The 21,470-nt window shown below is 38.1% G+C and overlaps 1 protein-coding gene across 1 annotated transcript in view; it reads right to left on the bottom strand.

Annotated features, from left to right (window-relative positions):
• Positions 1-302: 302 nt before the first annotated feature.
• CA8 (carbonic anhydrase 8) overlaps positions 303-21,470 on the bottom strand; it is a 71,954-nt gene continuing 50,786 nt past the window's right edge. Inside the window, exons 7-9 of the mRNA XM_009289359.1 lie at positions 19,004-19,116; positions 12,391-12,563; positions 303-777 (exon numbers count right to left, since the gene is read on the bottom strand). Of these exons, the coding sequence (XP_009287634.1) occupies positions 12,429-12,563; positions 19,004-19,116 (248 nt within the window). The 3' untranslated portion in view covers positions 303-777; positions 12,391-12,428. The remainder of the gene's footprint in view (positions 778-12,390; positions 12,564-19,003; positions 19,117-21,470) is intronic.

Here is a 21,470-nt window from a genome sequence, read left to right as displayed (position 1 = left end):
AATGTACAGAAACAAACAGAACTGTCATAATTCACAGGAGAACAAAGGCCGATCATTTTCTGCCTGAACTGAACATTTCTTTGCAAAGTTCCATGCCTGACCAAGTAGAAAATAATCCAGATGATTCTGTTTATTGTTATATTGGTTAACTTTCCTTATTTCAAAATTGTCCTTTATTTCAGTAAAGTGCCTAGTAATGCAAAAGTCGTTCAGCTTTATTCAGATTAACCATGGTAAGTGCATAGGTTTAGCAGAGAAGCGTTCCTTTCTGCCCAAAAATCAATTCTGAATCTGCATAACACTCTCTGTGAACAAACAATGTTTTTATTAGCTTTATAGAATGCACCTCCCCTCTACAGAAAAGATGGTTACTGACAGCACAAGAGATGACACAGAATAAAATTAAATCTAACATTCAAAACAATAACGAGTATTTCTACATATTAACATTCATACCAAGCTTAAAAGTGGTACTGTTTGGATCACAGACCACTATTGAATGCTATGGCAAAGAAATTATCTAAGCAATGGTAATTACCATTTAAAAATAGTTAACAGTGTGAATTGGAAGATTTAATGTGTTTTCTTCTTTTAATGTACAGCCCCATTCCCAGAATTTCACTGGACCGTGCGGATAGACCAACTGTCAAAGCTGTCTATCAAGGCTGAATTAGATGAAGACAAACAATACAGGCTTTGTGGTTCAACTGAAGCAGCAGCTTCAAAAGTTTCCACTTCTCATCCGAGGGCACTGTGGGAGCATTGTCTTCCCCCTCTCTGAAAAGAGAATGGAACAATTATGTTACTGAAATTCCTCCGCAGTGGGTCTGAAAGACTGTTTATGTCCAGCCAGGGAGACAGGGAAAACTAAAAGCAGGGATTTCATGACAGCAGGTGGGGGCAGTTTCAGGGTATATACTTCAGTGACATAATGGTCCTGATTCTTCTCTTTTAGGGTAAAGCCAGTGCTGGAAGATTTACTAGCAATGGAGGAAATGGCAATAAAACCGCAAAGTTAAATGTAGTGGTAAAATTATTAACTTGAAACAAAGCTTTACAATTGGCTTTCTGAATCAGTCAGGTAATTGATTCTAATGTGGAGAACATGGCAGTAAACTAGAAAGGAAAATACACTAGTCACAGAGAATTTTTTACCGTGTACCATTTTAGGGGCTGTACCAAGTGAAGTGCTGAGTACGTCGCTCTCATGGGAGTCAGGTGGGCTCGGGAGATAGAAAGCAACCACCCAGTTTTTCCCTCCTAATATCAGTAATATTCATTAGCAGCAGAGATAAATCAATACTTGGTTTCATGCAAACACATATTCGTGTGCTTCAGTATAACCTTAGGAAATCAGCTGCTCAGGTTGTCCCAGTGCTCTCAGTTTGGAAGCGGTAGGTATGGGAGTGCCGAATCATTTCATTCTGTCATACTAATAATCTCACTTTTTTCTGAGGTTATTTTAGTGCCAACTATAGCTCAGTACATACACGCAAAAAATCTGTAAGTGTTTGGGTGCAAATGGTCACCTGGGGCTACAATTGCTTGCAGGGTCAACACATCTCTAGAGTTCCCACTCTTTTTAAAGAGGAAAGGAGTGTAGAGGCTGTCAGTCACCAGCAGTGCTGTTAAGAAGTCAGCGTCTACCCACGTGACAATCTGTGCCATGATTTCCATGTGCTTAAATCAGCTGCTCAGGTTGTCCCAGTGCTCTCAGTTTGGAAGCGGTAGGTATGGGAGTGCCGAATCATTTCATTCTGTCATACTAATAATCTCACTTTTTTCTGAGGTTATTTTAGTGCCAACTATAGCTCAGTACATACACACAAAAAATCTGTAAGTGTTTGGGTGCAAATGGTCACCTGGGGCTACAATTGCTTGCAGGGTCAACACATCTCTAGAGAGTTCCCACTCTTTTTAAAGAGGAAAGGAGTGTAGAGGCTGTCAGTCACCAGCAGTGCTGTTAAGAAGTCAGCGTCTACCCACGTGACAATCTGTGCCATGATTTCCATGTGCTTCCTGGTTACCATCCAATACCCCCAAAAGTCATGGTGTCTGGCAGCAGGACCATTTGATGGTCAACTTGAAGAACTTTCTACCAGCTGCCTTCTAAGGGAGGCTGTAAGCCCTTCACAGAGCAGCTGGTTTTAGCCACAGTTACACTTTATGTAATAGCACAAAGGATTCCCAGTTCTTCCTGGGGTTTGGTATAAAGGTGTAACATAAAAAAACATGTAATAATAAGAAGTTATTCTCCATCTCGGGAAAAACTCTTGGCATGTTTTTCAGTGGGCTACGGATATGATGACGCAGGGACCAACCCTCTCCCCGAAGTGAACAGAAAGGTTCCTCTTGCGTGGACAAAAGAGACTGGATTTGGGAATTAGACTGAAAAATCTGAGCGAGTAAGCTCAAAAGAAAGCCAAAACTTTGTGTTCTTAAGGTTCTGTGTAGGAAAACTAACGCTGTGACACAGTGACACTTTCTCAATCTCAATTAGTGCTAAACTAATTAACAAAACTGTTTTATACACTGCAGTGAGTAGTATCTCTCTTCTTTCTTGGATAATCCCTAGTGTGATGTAAGGGTGATTGAGTATCTAATTACTCCTTAATTGAATGCACATTTTGTACATTTTTCACTAGTTCAAGCTTAATGCTTTTGGTCCAAAAATCAAAGTCAGTGAAATTAAGTTGAACTGGGATTTGGGCTGCTATTGTATTAATGGATTACTTTTGGAAAGGAGCCTAATTACAAGCCAGTCTGAAGATTTCAGTTGTGTTTGTTATAGAAATGTATTGTCTGACAAAAGACTGATTGTATATATTGGTAGTGTTGCTATTCATGTTTACCCTTTATTGTTTAAGAGTAATTTTTCTACCATGCTAAATTAATAGCACTGTTCCGTAATACATGCAGTCAAGTAACACACTATTCAGGCTAAAGGTTTATGTAGATATGAAGATACCTGCTCCTCTTACTCTTCCGAAAAGTTTTTGGAAATGTAACATTTCAGCTAAAATTGTACAAATGGGCACATGTATTACAATCAGAAAATTGCCTAGATGCCTTGCTTGTTTCTAAATTATATTTCTGCCTTTGAAATTTCCTTTGCTTGGGTTGAGTCCTATATATAGAGAGAGTCCAACTGCTTCTGGTGGAGTCCTCTACCGATCAGGCAACCACTCCCAAAGAAAAGCTTTCAGGATCATTGCCGTAAAGTGTAAATACCTGGGAAATCTGAGAGCTATTATCACAATACCCATGGTTTAAAAAAAAAGAAATATTAACAAGGTCAATCAAAATTCAGAAATCAACCTCATAATGTAAAAAAATCATTATGTTTCCAACAATATTTATTTCTAATTCTTTCCTATAATAATTTTATGTACTTAGATTCCTCGGGAAGGATACATTTTCTTGTACAAAACTGGGATAAACGCATGACTCTAACTTTATTTCAGAAACAAGAAGCAGCAGCAGGAGCAAAGACAGGGCCAAGCTGGTATATTTTTAAGAACTAAAGGTCCCAATGTTCCCATAGTAATAGACAGAACACATTTAAAAGATAAGAAAACTTCAGTGAAAAGGATTATTTTTCAAAGTCTTCCAAAAGTGTTGAGAAAGTGCAAATAAACGGACTATGGAGAAATGAAATAGGATGGCCACAATAATATGCCTTTCCATCTGATAGGGAGGAAATAAGATACCCCACTGCAGCAGCCTTAGGTCAAGATAACTACACAAGATCAAAAACTTTCTTCTGCTACTTAAAAGTAGTCAATCTGCTTTCTGGAGAGCTTTTCCACCTCTTTTGTCTCACCATATTCCTTATCATTATTGTCTCACACAATGTGTCTATTTTTTTCCATATAGAAGTATCTTGCCTTCTCCTCCTTAACACTAGGTTAAACCAAAAAGTTTAAGCGTTTAAAAAAAATCAAAGGCAAAAAACACTTTAAGACTGACTACACATTACCATTATGCTATACCTCCCTAAAAACAGCACCTGAAAGTATGGTCAGGCATGGATTCAGATTGTCTCAGAGAAGAGAACTGACTACCTTATGAATTCCTTATCTTTCCTGAAACACTTTGCATTCCTTCCATGAAAATGTCGCAATTCATTGAGTCTACATCTTGTTCTGTGGGCATTTAACAACATCTAGCTAACTAAAGTGTACCTTTGTTTCTCTTGAGCTCTGGGGATGCATAAAAATCTTTTAAAAATTACAGTAAGTTTTGCTTTGTAGCACTGCTCTGTCATAAACTGTGGTGCTAGTCATAAAACATTGCTAACAACAGTCACTGCTGGTATTCTCTTCCTTGAGTGACAATTACCAGTGGCAAAAACATTTTCAGTATCCCAAATAACTTGCTTGGTTTTGTTTGCACTTTATTTTCAAAACACTGTTGTCTACTTAGCAAGAGTTTGTTCGCATACTTTCATTGCATTGTTTTCATCCATCTGAAATAATTAGAATTACAAATTCCAATAAGATTAAGGACCTGTGACTACCTGGATCTTCAGTTTCAATGGAGTAATAATGTTCTGCTTAAAACTCCCTGTGTGATCTCATCTAGGTAAAACAGAGTGCACTCCCACTGCCTAACACGTATAACATTGTTGAAGGAGGAATGCATATTGTAGGCTTTCTTCTCTGTCTGTGGTCAGACACATGTACCTGTATGTCCTTCTAATATCCTTGACATTTGAGAGCTGTTACATTACTATATTTCACACGCACTAATCTGGAGTCTCTATATTTTAAAAAACAGGTGTAGTTTTATCAAAGATGATTTAAGCTTCCTACCATTTTGCCTCACCACTAATTTGCAGCATTTTCCCCATAAGTGAAAATAACATGGCAGAGTTTCAGCGTGTATTCAGATTCTAGCTTTTCTGTTGAAATTGCCAATAAACAGGCTGTGAGGGTGTTTTTTATGACAGGCACGCCCGGCTACATTATCACTTCCCAAGTAGCAGTGTACAAACCATACATGGTTTATGGTAAGCAGCTGGAAATTATACTCTCAAAATGCTTTTCATAAAAATGCTGATGATAACAGTGCATTGTGGATAGCAAAGAATGTGTGATGCTGATAGAGAGTCACAGGTCAAGAAATTTGGGAGCCCTTGTCAGCATGAAGTATCTTATTTGAAGCATAAGCAGGGGTCTGATTCCTAGGCTACCTTATGATTTTTTTAGCTTTGAAAAGGAAGCACAGCATTTTGTTTCTTCTTTGCTTCTTCTACACATGCTAAGGGATTTCAACTGTTTTCCATTCCTCCACCAATATTTGTGTATTTCTAAGAAGTGCTCAGTAAAGGATTGAACAAGGATAATTCCAATATGGTACTCACTCTGGAAACAGCTACAACTCAAAATGGTTTTCTTCCTCATTTAGGGCTTGATCACTCCTTATACTGAAGTTCTGGCCTGGACACAGCATAAATTCATACTACAGCAGTAGCCAGTCTATGACTCTTGGGCTGTCCGTGGCTACCAAACGCCTGAACTGTGGCTCCTGTGTCAGAAGTATGTCACATAAGCAACAAAAGTGTTTTGCTACTCACTAATTTGAATCCTCAGCAGTGGGAAAACAAGTTAGGCTAACATTACAGGGTTCACTTACAATCTCAGTGCATACCCCATCCCCTGCTATTACCACGACGTAGCGGGAAGCAACTTGAAAAGGCACCATCTTTCAGCCATTCCTGAAGCTCTTGGTCCCCTGAATGCTCCAAAAGCTTTGGTATGTTTCCAGTAGGTCTCCGATTATGGTGTGTGGCTCACAAGCCAAAGGTGCTTGGCCCTCTGTCCTATAGTCACACACTCAAATGTAAGCACATTTTCAAGTACTCTGAAGTGGCAGCAGAGGGTTGGGCACTATACATAAGCTTTTAAAAACAGGAGAACAATAGTCAGTTTTGTTGATAACATGAAGTTGGGTTTCTTTCAAAAACTGAAACTTATCAATTAAACCAACCACCTTTTAAGCGCAAAACCTAAACTCATGGAGACAAACAATGACCAACAAAAAATCACTTGCTGAGAAGCAGCATAAATACTCGTATTTCATCAAATCTAGGAAACTGGTGTTTGTATTTCTAAAGAACTAGTGTTGATAATCTTTGTGTTCTTTTTTTTTTAAACCAGGAAAAAGAGAAGAATGGTCATAGTAGCCTAATGATGCATGGCTGCTGAAAGCTCACTCCAGCTCTGGATCTACATAACAGGAAAGCGTAAAATCCCCAAGTGTTGGAACTTCTGAAGAGCAACTTGTTTGTGAACTTCAGGAACTACAAATGCTACTTATTAAACTGAGAGTAAAGACACATTGATTGGTAATGCAAACCTCCATTCAAATGCAAAGTTCACTGAGATCTGCTTAGGCAAAGAAATACAGACCATAGCATCGTGCCAATCTTACTTCCATTTCTCAAAGGCAAAGTACAGCCCCGTAGCTCACTCTGTATTTGAATGTCCCTTCATATTCTATAATCTACAGCCACCATACAATGTGCAATGCCACAAAGAGGGGAGTGCACCACTACCTGTTTAGTACTAGCTCATTCCCACTGGCAACGCTGATCCCCTGTTCAGTGTCCTATGGAAAGGGCCGCATAGTTTTTCTGCCACAAGAGCAGCTCAGCAGCTTCAAAAGCAAGTAATTTGCACTATCCACTCACTAAAAGCACCGGATAGAGTCACCACATTGCCCTCTCTCCTTACGGTGAAACTAATGCTGTGTCAATTTCTGCTTGTCTGCTCAGACCTCTCAATATCATGCAGACAGCCTCTGCAGTATCAGGCATGTAGTCTCTCTTCCTCCACCCTAAATTACTCCTTCCTGTTCCTCAGGCCTAGCACAACCTTGATATTTTAATGATGTCATTTACTTTTTTTCCTCTAATCTTGAATGTGCAACTAGGAAAATGGTAATTATATTAAGAATGGTTCTTAATCCAAATTAGTTTCTGCTATCGTAATTTACAGGACATTAGATAAACTTGCAGCTACTGACAATCTGGGGTCTTCCAAAGATGTATGTGTATGTATGAATGTGTACATGCATTTGTATATATAAAAATTGATGCTTTTTCAGGAGTTTCTGAATCAGTCACAAAAAAAATGTTCAGGAGAACTGAAGTAATGTAGATAGGTAGATGGAGTAGGTATAAACCATCATCACAATTGGAGGACAATTCTTCATTTATGGATATAAAATAAACTAAGTTGTGTCTGGGATATGCACTTTTGAGGCAACACATTGAAGACTAACTTCTTTAGTTTATTGGTTATGCTCAGCAGAAAGTAAATTAAAGCTTAAAACTTTCTAAAGAAAATATTATTTCAATATATCTTTAGCAAGTTATTTTTTAGAACAAGGTCTTACTGTCTTCTACTAAAAGAATCTCATTGATTTCAATGCCTTCTGTACCAGGCACTTATTTGACGTCCTCTTAGTAAATGGGAGAAATGCCATTTAACTATCCTATGCGTGGAATCATGCTTATACACCCTGATTTATAAAGGGATGAAGACATGTAGGCATGCCATACTCAATTCAGTATTATTATCAATTCAAGTTGATATTCAAGTGTTTGAAATCAGACATCTTGCTCATTCACAGATAAAGCTGTTCCACTGATGTAATAGAGGAGAAAGGCATGTCTATCGAATCAGTTACATGTAAAGCAACAAGGATTAAAGAGAGGGTAATAAATCCATTGGAAACCACGAATTATCCTGTCTTCAGTGAAAAATACACTACTGAAAAAGTACCTACCCATTAGGCAGGGTGGCAAGCCCCAAAATAAAATAGCCTGCTGGTATACTCACAATTCACATGTTTAAAAAATAGTGAGCCCAGGACTCAAATTGCCAAAAAAATAGCCTTTAATAAAATGGAAGATCTAAGGTTTTTCTTATTTGATTTCTAGGAGTGGTAGTGTTTCATGTCCCCATTGTTAAGCTTTGCTGCATAACAGTAGGAATTACAAATCTTTTTCCAAGATCACCTGAGATTATCAAGAAATACCCTGGTGCCCATAGCAAGGGCTCTAAGTCAAGTATGAAGTATCAAAAAAACTAGTGGTAAGACTGAGGAAGTCACAATGTTATCCTTTCTCTCTTTTCTTTCAGAAAAGAATCTGGGCATCCTGGTAAACAACAAGTTGAACATGAGCCAGTAATGCACCCATGCAACAAAGGCGGCCGACAGCCCTCTGCAGGGCTGCACTAGGAAAAGCATTGCCAGCAGGTGGAGGGAGATGATCCTTCACTTGTGCTCAGCACTGATGAAACATCTGGAGTACTGGGTCCGGTTCTGGGTTCCCCAATTCAAAAGAAACATGGACATACTGGAGAGAGTCCAGCAACAGGCCACAAAGATGATTAAGGGATTGGAGCACCTGTCATAGAAGGATAGGCTGAGAGAGCTGGGACTGTTTAGCCTCAAAAAGAGAGGTTTCAAGAGGGATCTTATCAATGTGTATAAATACTTCATGAGAAGAAGTATAGAAGATGGCACCAGACTCTTCAGTGGTATCCAGTGAAAGGAGAAGAGGCAATGGGTACAAATTGAAATACAGGAAATTCCATTTACAATTAAGAAAAAACTTTTTCCCTGCGAGGATGGTCAAATACAGGTACAGATTGCTCAAAGAGGTTGTGGAGTCTTCATCCTTATGATATTCAAAACCCAGCTGGACATGGCCCTAAGCAACCCGCTGTAGTTAACGCTGCTTTGAGCAGAGGACTGGACTAGTATATCTCCAGAGGCACCTTCCAACTGCAACATACTGCATATGACTTAAAGAGGTTAGAAATAAGAAAAAAAAGTGGCTTTTTTAAGGGAAACATATGTGAAAACTTTGGCAACTGCAGGAGAGAAAGGATGTAAAGGCTGTTCTCTAAGGGATGTACTTAAAAAACACCCACATAACAGAGTCCAAACACTTATTAACCCCAGGCTATAGGAGACATGCGTTTTTAGCAGATAAGTAGAGTCAAAAGAGGCCAACTAGATAGCAACAAACTTATTCTAAAGCCCATTGGATTAAAGAGAGCAGTGAAGCTACAAAGTTCTACCTGTTTTGTCCGCCTGAAGGCTCCCTTTAGAGCCTGGCTAAACTTTTGTTCTAGAACTGGAGGGGGGTATTTTGAGATCTGGGCTTTCCTATGATAGAGGAGCATTTAAAAAAAAATCATTTATTTACCTGAGATTACACACCATGATATATCATGTTTGTGTCATCTCTGCCTTCAATTCAACAAGCTACCACAAATTGCATCAAAGATCAACATATGCCATTTGATCATAAGCCACAAAGGGTTCAGTTCTGTCAAGGTTTCAATCAAGGCTGAAGGGCAGATGTCCTGAAGATTTGTGAGCATGGCATGCATAGAGCCTGCATTCTGATTCAGTCAAAACTAATTAGACCTTTCAAGCAACCTCCTTCTACTCCTGTGTACACAACACTTACAGAAACATTTGTCTCCTTCTTTCTCTGACAGAGTGACAAGGTCATGGAAAAGTAATGTTCCTCAAGGTTCTTCAAGTGGCTGCACCACACTGGCTTGGAATAAAAGAAAATAGTGAAAACTCTACTGACAGGAGTTCCAGCAGCCTTGACAGAGGGGCATCGTGTCAGAAAAGAAGTCCACCAGTGTGTTTGTAATTGTAATATTCAAGACATACCAGAGCTTTAAAATAAAAGGTAATCACCTCTTCGAAAGGAAGAAATGCTCCCTCTTGGATCACTACGTAGATGCCACCCTGCAAACTATTACCTCCCCATCTGCTACTGAGTCTTCACAGCAACATTCAGACGATGTCAGCAGTCCTAGCTTAAGGACCATTACCCATTCCTATGAATGAGGGAAGGTGTCTTTTCTGAGGATGTCTGAGGTCTGTGAGAGGAGCTGTTCCTCAACACCTTCCTCCTGGAGAGAACTGTGTGAGGAAATCACTACAAAGTAGGTAGGATGGTTTTCTTTCCTTTCTCCCTCTTTGCATAGAAGAAGGGTGATCGAAGACACACGATTTCTTTTTATACTTCATATATGTAGTTTACAGCTCCCCAGAGACAAACTCAATAGCAAGAATATACTGTGAACCCTTGATTGGTTCAGTGCTATTTGGACTGATGCATCTAAAACTAAAAGGAAGACCTGGCCAAATGAATTTCTGAAAAGTAGTTCAATCAGGTGTAGAGAGCCAAGTGCCATTTCTTGTGGGCTACACAAGGAGTCACAGTTCTTTCTCAGTGCTTGAGAGTCCATAATTAGCATAGCCCTACAGTGAGGACTATCATCTTACATTAAAAATTCCATCATTTGGGAATTAAAACTGCAGATTATTTTGTAAAGCATGGCCAAGATAAATCTTATTCTTTAAAACAAATCTTTTTAAGTATTGACAAATGTAATAAAATTTCAAACATGAAAGCAAAAGGGAAATTTTTACATTTCAATTCCAGCATTGTAAAGGAAACTCTTTCATGCTTAAAATTCAAACTCAGCATGTCAAGTAATTTCACTGTTACAGACTTGAATTACCTGCACTGGCCTGAGGGCATTATTCACTCTCTGAGAAAAATTGTACTTTAATATTGCTATGATTTTCCCAAGTAATTTTTGGGAAATGGCAGAAGCCAGGATGAATTTGAAACATCCATTTCAAGATTAGAGTGACGACATTTGGTGACTGCAGAGAACCATGTAATTGAGAATTGGGCTTAGGGATGTGCCCAAAATTAAGTATGGGAATGAGAAAACAATACTAATAAAAGGACCAATGTTTTGCTTTCTTTGCTTAACTTCCAGGATGTGGATATTGAATAGGGTTATAAAATACAAATAAACACTTACTTCAAAAATGTTTAGATGCATACACTATATTGAATGCTTACGCTATATGGAAAGACTATGAAATTGTTGGCCACTGTCCCAGCCCATGTAATAATTTCTGTCACATGCAGGAGGAAGGATAATCTTCCCACTCCGTTTTAATGGATCCATTTTTGGAAGCACTGAATTATTAATCTCTTTTAAGGGTTATCTGCTGCCTGATCATTTGTTAACTTCATATGAAGTTGGGGGCTGGGCCCAGAGCATGCTCTGAAGAGGCTTAACTCCACAACAGAGCCTGAAGTGAACTAAGGAGTTCCATCATTGACCTAGATAGGGCAAGCATTTAATGTACAAATAAATGTCCTTACCCAAAAGTGTATATCAAAAACATTTCAGCAGCATGCTTCCAGGTGAAACTCTGGATGAATTGGTTCTCTTGTGAGCACATGGCTTTGAAGAAATGTGCAGATAGAAAAACTGATGCTTTTATATAATGGATTCTAGCAGTAAAATAGGGTAATGGGGAGTACCCAATGTTTTTCTTATTTAAATGAAGTTTATTGTAGGATAGTAGATGAAAAATTTTACTATGTTAAAAAGTAGTAGGACTTATTAAAGAAAGCAAGTGAACAGATTCATTGTTTTCTTGACGACTTCCCAGATTATGTGTCTTACTATTTGTAACAAGGTGGGGCCACCTCATTACAAACTCAACCATAAATGTTGGTGTCTTGACTCACTACTTTCAAGGTAACTAATTGTCTTGAACCGAAGCAGGGATAATGCTGGTTCACATCTGTATTAGCTCTTATGCATTGAATCCAACGTCACCCTTAAATTCTTGCTCTGTGAGCCAATGAAGGCTGAAAAAATCACTGAGGACAAGAAGAAGCAACTACTTTGATAAATGAAATATGAAAAATTAGACATGACAGAAGTTCAGTAGTTTCCTCTTGTACCTGCACTGGTTTTGCCCAAGATTCAGTCTTGTTGGGAAAGAACAGCATTGTAAAGCAGGGAGAAGGGATCAAAAAAAAAAGGCCTCCTTTGAGAATTAAAGGCCTCCTCCCAGAACTATTACCCTGTTTTTTAACAGATAACACTAGAAAGATTCACCAATGACTGGTCTTCTAAAAACACGGTAAGAAATCAACCAGTGAACCTCAGTAAATGGGGCAATCTACCACATAACCTAGGCACACTGTCCTGTTGCTCACTGCAGCAGGAGAATTTTAAAGCTACAAGAAGTAACTGTGATCTAACTGTGCATGATCCACTGCCTACTGAAGTCAATACAAACACTTCAATTCATTACATTGCATATTAGATTCCAGCCACTAAAGAACCTAATAGTAACCAAACTATTATACCACAGGATAAAATAAAACAGTACAGTGTCAAAATTTACAATTGTGACAATATATCATAACATTAGCTAAAATTAACTCAGTGCGTTTTCTCCTTCAGCTAAATCTCCCCTATGAAAATTACTTCAATGTTTTGATTTTTCTGCTAAGCTTTTACTTACCTGAATAAAGATTTATTTTTGTTGTTCTTCCTCTTCTGCTACTGAAATGCAGCCCTGATGACTCTATCACTAAGTGGCTGAGTTGGTCTGAAGTTATCTCCTAAGATTCCATCACAGCCTTCTAAAAGTTCTGCACCTTTAACATGTGTCCTCAGTCTACGAAATTCCTCTATCTGAAAGGCAGAAAAACAGACAGGAAGAAGCTGAGATACATTCCACTGTGGGACTAATGATCAAAATCAGTCTTGCCCCACCACTTCTGCAGCTTTGAAACTTGGAGTGTTCAGGTACAATATACTAAGGTCAAAAGACATCATTAATAACATTTTAAAATAGTTGTCAGCACTGTCAAAACATCTAACATATAGAGAAAAATAAGAACTTTTATGCACATGGTTTGGCAAACTTATCCTTTGCTTTTTCGTAACTTCTTTTGGGATCTATAACCTTCTTAGCCATTGTGGATTATATCCTATGAATCAATCTCACAGTTGTGACATGAGAGTAATCATTCTGGTCTTCTTCAAAGAAGTGCATTTCAGGAATAAGTTGGTCGACTATAAATTGTTTTGAATTTTTTCCATTGATTTATTTATTGCCTGAAATTGTTGCTTCATTTAAATAAAAATTATTTTCTAAACAAGGAAAATTCTGAACAGACTCTCAGCTTTAGAGGAAGTCTGTTGACATTTTATACGGAAAAATATGATTTTTCACATCAAAACAAAATACCGCTTCAAAATTTCTGTAGATGTAGGTGCTAAGCGTACTTAGAAAATCAAATAGTGTCAAAAATCAATATAAAACATTTCAATTGGTCCAAAACAAATATGTTTCTGGTTTATAGACTCTTTTTACGTTTTTCTAAATCTAATCTGGTGTAGGGAAGAATGTGAGCAGCTTCCATCTCCATCCCTGGTATCAGCATCAAGCTCTGTGTGATAAAAACCCTAAGAAAATCAATGCATATCTCAGCAACATTATACCTTATTGTTCAACAATGCTGTTTTTAAGAGTCTGGTATTTTAAATAAGTAGTTACAACTACTAAAAAAAATTGTGTTTGTTTTTGCTTTGGCACATTGACAAGCTATCTTAGCTGGATACAGCAAACCTACTGAAGGCTGACTTCCCTAGCCTGAGCCTTTGTACTCGTACTGACCCTGTGATGCCTTACTATCCAGCTCAATTGTAACTTGAAACTGAAGCTACACAGAAAGCAAAATGGAGCCTGAAGTATTTAATCATTTTATCATCTAAGAAATTATAGAGTGAATTTCTCCATGAAAAACACCCTATGAGGGATTACAGGGAGAATGCAAGTGTGATTCCAGAATTAAAAGAAATGAGGTACTAAACAGCAGGCAATGGTATTTTTATTTTTATATTGCCTGAAGAGAATACTTTCTTACTGCAACCTTGAAGACAACTGCCTTCATTGTTGTTTTCCACTCTACAGCAGAATTGATACAGACTTATTTACCTGATTTAGAGGCTAGCTCTTCTCTGCTGTATTTTCCTCAAAAAACAGTGTGCTTATAAATCAACACTCAGCTTCTTGCAGCTGAGATATAAGGCAACAGCTTAGACTGAAAAGATGAAAAGCAGAACAAACTGTAAAGCTCCTTGAAAGTGCTTTTAGAGGCAGAACTCTGTTTTGGAAGATTTGTTTGTTTGTTTGTTTGTTTAAACAAACTGAAAACAAACCCACTACAGGCTTAGAACTGAAAAAGTCTTCAGGAGTCAAGTGCTGGTAAATCGCTGAACGGGTTTTGTAAAGGTACCTTCTTTCACCATCTGAATCAATTCTGGAAAGTCTGAAATAATTGTAGTTTAGGAAGAAGCATTTTACAAGAATGTGGCTTTTGTTTGATCTTTTGAGAATGAGAGACTTCAAACAAACACAGATGAAGGAGAGAGAAGAGCAGACTCTGCAAAGCTGGCATTTGTGAGCTGTCTCCTACAATAACTGCAAATGCTCTGCCCCAGTCCCCACAGTGAAATCTTTCTCCGGGAGGTACTCCTCACAAAGCAGCTTCCAGTTTCTTCAGTCAGGAAAGTAGGACTGACCTGATCCCTGTGCCTGCTCTTTAGTCTTCAGGGAAGTCAAGAATTGAAGCCCTGCTCCGAGGGGGAATTTCTTCTGAGCCCACCAGCCTCCTTGGTCAGTTTTTCATATCATGGTTCAGACCCCCATGACAGAGACCCTCTATATACATGGTGGTCTGCCTCACTCTTGAGAAGTAGTTGTCAGAAAAGGACATTGGCTGTGCTGATGTTACTTTTCGTATTACATTCCCATGTGATAAGGCAATAATATGTGTGCCCCACTTACCCTGCTTCCTCTAATATGGAACCATTTACTATCTCCTCCCAGCCCCTCACAAGTCATTGCTGTGAAGTACACCCTGTAGGACTACCGAGGAAATAGGTATTTTAGAGGCACATGGCTAAGCACCCTTGGATATTCACACACTTTCAACAGGAATAGCCATTTATAAAAGTTTTTCTCGCGCCCAGAAGACACTAAGGATGACCCAGGCCTGTTCACACAAAAATGCAGGATCCAATTCTAATCAGTGAAAGGGTAAATACATAATGTTAGCATTTCTACTGAGTAAAAACAAAGTTAGTTTATATTTTGTAGACTTTTGCAAGAATGTTTTTACCACTTCCCTGTATTCAGATCCTGAATACTGCTTTCTTCTGTTTCATTTAAAATTTTGCTGAAGAATAGAACACACAAAATGAAGAATTTGCATGTTTTCTCTACAAACATTTCTTCTACATGAGGAATAGAAGCATCATCCTTTTGTTTGAAAATTTCACATGCCTCCATGACACCTTCCAAGAACGCAGACCTGTTTCCCAGTAAACAGAATACTGTGAACCTCTCGGAGTGCTTTATTTCACAAACTACATAAATTTTGCACAATTCCCACTCCAGCTCCATATGCTCGTTACTATTTCTGTCCTTTAGGAGGTCTTGATTTTGAGTGAGGTAGACAAAAGGACTAGAGACCTCACCATTCAATACAAAAACAGTTAACTCCGACAATGAGTACAGAAGAACGACAGCTCCTTGCTGCATCATTGTTTAAAATCCCTACTCTGAATGGCTTAGACAATGTACTTATTCTGGGCTTCACTGAACCACAAAGCACATTATTCACAGATGTCCAATTTTTTAAAAATATAGTGGAGAGAAGCATGAGCAAGTCTTTTTCAATTATTTCCTGCTCTTTACTGGCCTAAGAGGAGGAATTTTTCTATTTTCTCCCATTGCATTTCAGCAGCATACATGCATGGGCAAGATGTCTCACAATAGCAGTCAACACAGTTCTTTCTGGGCTGTGTATTTCAACATAAGACAAGTGAGGACGATAAAAAACACAAAAGGAGGGCAGGAATATGAAAAAAGAGCACTGCAGGGTGCAGCTTTCCAGACAAGCTCCTTTCCACTGAGGTCAGTAATAAAACTCCCAAGGACAGGATTTGCAAAGCCCTTATTCTCCAGGGGAGAAGAGTCGCTTGCACACTTTATCCAGACCTCACAGAACCACCCATGAAGGAAACAGCTCTCTGATGGAAGTGAAGCCTCATGTCAAAGAAAATGACTTCCAGTGAGGAGACAGCGTTGGACTCCAGGAAAGCACATCCTGATGCTGCAGTCCTGGCTTGCTCTTTTGCTGTTCATATAACCAACGCACTCAGATCCCAGCTGCTGAAGTGAGGTGCATATGGAGATGAATCTCTTTTCACTTAACAGTGACTTAGATCAGTAGCAAATCAACTCATCAGTACCAACTTTACTATCTATAAATGTCTTCAGGAGAAACAGAAAAAGGTTCTCTACTTTGCAATGGTCAGCCGATTATGCCTATGCCAAAAAAGTTACTTCTCCATTGTTTCAAAATAAGCAAATGTGAAAATACATAGATGTGACCATGAACTAGAATTGCAATTTTATTCATTTTTTCCCCTTATGACCCACAGTTTGTTAAGCTAATCAATATTGCTATGTTTATTACAGAAAATGAGAATGTGAATTAGTATCTTGTCTCCAATATATTAACTAGCTTCATCAAAGGAAGGCAGTAAAACCTACTCCATATCAGACTGTATCATCTTTATTGTTACTTGTTATTGACACTCAGAAGTTGGTTATTTTATGGCCTGAAAAATGAAAGTAGCAAGCCTTGAATTTGTCTCTTACTGGCTATAACCACAGATGATACTAGTATTTATATAAATCGCTTGAAGTTTCATAAGCTGTGTTCATTAGTATCCCACAGAAGAAAGTTCTACAAATTAATGACACATGTAAAATAATGTATTTAAAACCATTAAAAATGCATTTTCACTGATACCTATGCTTTAATACCACAAGCAGGCTTAATAAAATTAAATGCCTTTACCAGCCTTCCATGGATGATTCAGAATGGTATATGCTATACTACATCCTCTTATTTTCCATAGACAAAAGCCCTTGCATTTCTAATCCCTCCTTAAACAGAATCTCTCATAGGTACTCATGCCCACATGCACAAAAGAGGCCAGATACTTAATTGCAGCCAAAATGCTAATTACAAGTTAAAATCTTGGATGTCTAGGCTATAGCAAAATATTCTGGCACCCCCAAAATCTTATTCTGGGCATCCTGAAGAGCTCTCAGTCCCTTTTGGCTTTAGAATCCCAGAATCACTGTCTCTCACTTACTTGTCCCCGTGTTTATTTTCAACTGACATTCTGAAAGGAGTATCTGATGCAAGGAAAATTTTTACCCCACCTTGGTGAAAGTCCTTCATGTTCTTAGTAAGTCCTTTCTGCACAACCTCAACTTTAATGCTGCTGCATTCATAACTAGCAGTGAGGATTTTTTTTCTAATTGATGCTGATCTACGACAAGTACAAAGTATTGTGGATCATCTTGGCATAAGTCCGCTCCAATCTCTCACTCTGCTCCAGTGCCACGTCTCACCTGCATACTGTGTCAGTGGCAGGGAAAAAGCCCCTCCATGACTTGTACGCCCTTCATCACTGCAATGTTCTTGTTTGATTGGATTTATACCAATCAAAGTAATGCAGCAACACAAACCAGCTACCCCTCACCTAAAGAAGGCCATGGTTATGAAACACACTCTTTTCCCAGGCACTGTGGGCCATTCTTTTCCCCAGGCACAATATTCTCTTCTGGAGACTTATCCCCTTCACACCATGTTCCAAGATCTTGTTTTCTTGTGGTAAATGAGCACATAATATTAACTAAAGTTGCATTTCTCTGCTTAATTCCTCTTTCATTCATCCCCTCACCGTCTCCCACCACATGTGGATGGCTTGAACTGTGCCCTCCTCTGTGCATTGACTGGATTAAAAGGGAATAGAGACTACAAAATCTGCAACTAGCATGAAATAAAATATCATACAATGTCTCAGTGTAATAGCTATGGTCTTTATACTTCTGATTAAGTCCTCTTACTTATCCATATCATATCTGGACAATTAGCTACCTAGTTACAAAATGCACTCTGTCTTTAAAAGTTATTCTTAATCTAGTAATGCCAACAGAGTTCTGTTTCCATTTACTCATTAGTAAGCAGCTATAAGACTTATCCTTTCATAAGCAAATAAATACCAGATTCCTGATGGGATACATTTAAGTTGCAGCTACCATACAAATAAGCTTATTGGGACCTATTGCTTTTATCCTATGATTAGAACTAGAATTCAGTTTTCATATGAAAAGAAACACTGCCAATTTCAAATTGTTAAAATTGTTAAAACATTGTGCTGGGATTCCTAGCAAAATTTTAGATTATTAAAGCTGAAATAATTTAAATGTGACTTTATCACCTTTTATACTTTTTTCTTTTCTGTTTGCACATGCTTCAGAGCAGTCAATGAAAATTAATGCATTCAGCTTCAGGGATTCTAGATAGTTTCACTTAAATTAAACCCACATTCCTCCAGTTGGGATTCACAGACTGTGGGAGAATATTCATCAGGAGTTTTCATTGTTTTTGCTGGGATTATTTGCAGACAGCTTTGAAATGTTTGCTATAGAAAGGCTCACATGACTGTTAGATATAATTTTTAAAAAAAAAACTTTAAAATACATACGTGTGAAATAAAATTTAAATAGGTAGCTTCCATTTGACAGTTTTTATAAAACAGAATTTAAAAAGAGCAAGATAAGTTAAATATAGTTCAATGCAATATAGCTAGCCTGTACTATGTTAACATTTTTCATTCTCCAGGACACAGTGTCTCCCTGTGCTTTTTTGTTCCTTTAACATCAAAAAGCAGTGATATTTGAAAGCTTACAGTTACAAAGAATTGAATTTCTTTTGCCCATTGACTTCTTTCTTTCTTTTTCTTTCACTTAAATAAAGAATTATTTTAAATGCAGATGAGAAATGATAACAAGGTTTTTCATCTCTGACCTTTGCATTGCTTTCAGTGACTCAAAAGGCTTAACCTTTACTTGAAAAGCCATGTACTGATCTAATGGGATCTTCAAGGAGAACAGATATAATGCCCTGATATATATATTTGCACGCTATAACCTTTAGCTGATAACCATATTCCAAGGTCACTTTAAGCACAGCTGTTACCTGCACTTGGGACACAGTCAAAGGATAGCGAAATAATATCCAGGTGACACCTTCACTGCAGGGTGGAATGGTTAGAGAGCCCTCATACACCCAGTAGTCACGCAGTAGAGGATCTGAAATTAAAAGAAATGTGGAATTTTAATGACATTAAGGAAGATAATTGTGGCTTTCCAATTATGACGGCTTATGATAGCCATGGACTTGCTCATATGATGAAGTTAGCATGCAGTAAGTTAAGATGTGAATTTATAACCTGCCAAGCACTGTCCCCTACTTTCTCATGTGAACATACACGAGCTTATGGTCATTATATTACAGTAACTTCCCTTGCAGATGAGTATTTTAAAGATGAAAATGCCACTTCATAGATGTGAAAAATAACATGCACAACTCCTTAAACTAACACATCAATGAAATAATATGGTGGGAAATAACTCCCGTTAGTGTCAAAAGCTACAAGAGACATCCCATTTTGAAGACAGAGAGACTGTAGTGATCACATTTTAACTGACTTCTATATTTAGGATATGTCTCAAGGATGAATTTATTTCATTTTTTAGAAAAATTCAGTGAAAATAGCTCAAGCCAAACTTTTCAGTTCACAATTCTGGTGACATATTTTTTGAGATGCATTGGTGTCTCCTAGCTTTGGAAAAGTGAGTTGAAATTCACAGGGAAAAAAATCAAGGTTTATTTAAAAATAAACTTACTTTAATAAGTTTATAAACTTATTAATAGGTTTATAAATAACTGTTAGAATAAACAGTTGTCTCTCAAGAAAACGTACAATGGTTTTAACTATGCATACATGTTTGATTTTAATTATTTTAATTTTAGTTCCCCAGAGATTCCAGTCAAACCACACTTCATAAGTGAGACTACACAGGGCTGCCCTTTGCTGCTGTAGGCCATACTCACAAATGACTCCCTGACACAGCTTAAGAAGTACATATAGGAAACTGCCTCACTGTAAAAGAGGGGACAAGAAACAAACCTTGAGAGGAACTGGAGACAAAGGCTGGTTAATCATGGCATGGAGAGCTAGGGGGAAGGTTGTGACTAGCTTGACAAGGACAAGATGGGAGGTTGGAAACTGGAATAAACTTGCTTGTTTGATCTAACTTGTTACTGCCATTTCACTACTAGCTCAGAGGAGTATCAGTGGAATTAAATCTTGCTAATGAAGCCTGTGATTGTCAGTTTTGTTTTGTTGGTGTAATTTTCTTTCTCAGTTAGGGAATTACATAGCAAATCCATTGAAAGCAAGTTGCATTGTCAAACACTCAAAAGTTAAGAACTGCAAGAATTCAGCCCATCCTGTGCATGCATTGTGACACCATCTTGTTACATGATCACGTATGTCTTTTCTAGAGAACCTTTCATCATTTACTTGCAAAGATAGGTGATTTTCTTTTGAAAAGCATCTAATAACATTTGGATTTCTCAGTACAATATGTGGTCCTTGGTCTTCTTTTTCCCATGCTATTCAAATCCTGCTTGTTAGAAGGACCACATTTTCTCATTTTTCGTATTTTCGTATGCACTCATTTCTTCAGTGTCTGAGTGCTTCACAAACATGAATTAATTTATCCTTCCAACACCCCAGTGTGGTGAGGAAGGACAGATTACCCCCACACTTTAAAGCTGGGGAACTGAGGCACAGAGAAGTTAAGGTCAAATGCATCTATTCATTTGAGGTGTTCAATATGAGATGCTTAGAACCTGATTTCTTAGAGTAGTTAACTTTCTATAGCACTTAATGCAGTCAGAGCACTGCTCCCATTGACTTCAGTTGGAGGTGTAAGCACTCAGCACTTCTGCAAATCAGACCCCATGATCTCAAGTCGGGCACCTAGAAAATGAGGAACACACAGTTAGAGATGACTTGTGAAAATTTTGGTTTATGTGACTTGATCAGCATCAAAGAGGAACTGTGAGGCAGGGGTCCTGTAAAAAATAACTTATGGTCACGCAATTAAAAGATGTTTTATAACACATATGCATGAAGGGGCACAGGCAGCCTTAATTCCTGTAATTCCTAATTGCTGAGCACTTGACTTTGCAACCTAAACAATATTCTCTTAATATAATTAATATAGGTTAATGTAGACCTGGATTACTTTGGAAAATTGAAGATCTTGCCACTATGACATGGAATTTAGCTCAGAAGGATTCCTTGCAGAAACATTCATCTTGTAGAGATGCATTTTTTAAAAAGTGACCTTTTTTACAAGACAAGGTAGAGGAAGTGGTTGTTTGTTACTGTTACTCTTTAACTTTTAGCTATATGTATTTGAATTTGCCTCCCATTGTCACTACCCCTTGTATGCTATACAACTGTCATCGCATTATGGCATTGTCCTTTGATGCTGCCAAAAAGCTACCTTGGTAAGTGGGTAACCTTGCTTCCTATTTTATGCTGAAGTAGAGAAAGGAGTACACACAGCTCCCCCTCAAGGTGGGATGA

This window comes from Aptenodytes forsteri, unplaced genomic scaffold (assembly GCF_000699145.1).
Source record: "Aptenodytes forsteri isolate BGI_AS27 unplaced genomic scaffold, ASM69914v1 Scaffold139, whole genome shotgun sequence".
In the NCBI taxonomy this organism is placed as follows: Eukaryota; Metazoa; Chordata; class Aves; order Sphenisciformes; family Spheniscidae; genus Aptenodytes; species Aptenodytes forsteri.
The sequence above is the reverse complement of the archived record's forward strand: the minus strand, read 5'-3'. Positions and strand labels throughout refer to the sequence as shown.